General features: G+C 39.5%; 1 protein-coding gene across 1 annotated transcript; it reads right to left on the bottom strand.

Moving 5' to 3' along the window:
• Positions 1-6: 6 nt before the first annotated feature.
• On the bottom strand, positions 7-912 carry LOC105820768 (partitioning defective 6 homolog beta). Its single transcript, XM_012657325.1, has one exon. It carries the CDS (start codon positions 790-792, stop codon positions 76-78), a length of 717 nt encoding a protein of 238 aa, XP_012512779.1. The 5' UTR covers positions 793-912; the 3' UTR covers positions 7-75.
• Positions 913-1,257: the final 345 nt, after the last annotated feature.

The following is a 1,257-nucleotide window of genomic DNA, read 5'->3' as shown; positions in this document are numbered from 1 at the left end:
TATATATATGCTTTAAACTAGCCAAATGTACAAGTCCCCATGGCATCCTCACTCAGAAACATTCAAACAATGGTTTCATAATGTTATGATTGTTCCATCTTCTTCTAAGAGTTTTTGATCTGGAGCATGTGTATCAAATTCTGTGTTTGTGCCACTTGCTACGGGTGCTAAGCTCACTTCATTAGAGGGAATAAAACCATTCTGTCCAGACTCGAAACTGAGTTCTATTTGTGTTAAGGATTCCAGGCTCTCGGTATTTGCAACAGCTTTTGGAATCTGCTGTGGCACTCCATTGTCTTCAATAATAATGTCATCTTCATCACTGTCTTCATCCTCTGGCTCGAAGCTTGGTTCGATCTGCGGTGGATAGCCAAGAAGGCTATTATCAGTAGACTGGCTGGAGCTGCCAGAAGTCCGACTGTTCCTAACAACATTATTCCTCTGGTTTGCTGGTCTCACTGTTATGATGAGGTTGCGGCTGTTGGCAATCATCATGTCTGTTACTTGATCGAGACTCTTCCCTGAAACTTCTATGCCATTAACTTCCAAAACTTCATCATTAACAGCCAATAGTCCTGTGCTTTGAGCCAGACCTCCTGGGACAAGCCTCGATATAAAGATCCCTGGGACCTTCTCTAAGCCATGTGGTGTCACTCTGACACTGGAGCCATCCCGGATGTAGAATCCTAGGGGTTTCTCAGTGCCGTATTTGTAAAGACGAACCCTACGATGCGTTTCTGGGAGAATGTCCACGTCTATAATAGAAGACACAGGTCTGAAGTCTTGGGGCATACTAATGACTATATGTGGCTTCTTCCTATGGTTGTCAGGACGCAACACGTTGGTTAAAACACTCTTCTTTTTTATTAGTGTGTCTGTACCAAAGGCACTATAGTCTGCTTCTTCTGTTTAAAAATAAAATAAAAGAATTATAGAAATGCCGTAAAAATACCCATTTACCTACAGTTGAATATGTACAAAAAAGATAACACAAATACATCTGGTACCTAATCTAGCTAAATATTAGCTTATTCTAATCAAACCATAATGTAGTACAGTAGGAAGATGCCATACCAGAAAAAACCACTAGGTGGCCATCTCAAATACACATCACAAAATTACCAAATGTTGAAGTTAAAATTTGATAAAGCTCGACTATTAAACAACATTAAATATGGCAAATGAGATTGTGACAGATCTTACAAACGCATCCTGAAAGATTTTAAGCCAGCTACTTAAAATATATTTTTCCTTCAT

Source organism: Propithecus coquereli, unplaced genomic scaffold (assembly GCF_000956105.1).
Source record: "Propithecus coquereli isolate 6110/MARCELLA unplaced genomic scaffold, Pcoq_1.0 Scaffold5389, whole genome shotgun sequence".
In the NCBI taxonomy this organism is placed as follows: domain Eukaryota; kingdom Metazoa; phylum Chordata; class Mammalia; order Primates; family Indriidae; genus Propithecus; species Propithecus coquereli.
The sequence above is the reverse complement of the archived record's forward strand: the minus strand, read 5'-3'. Positions and strand labels throughout refer to the sequence as shown.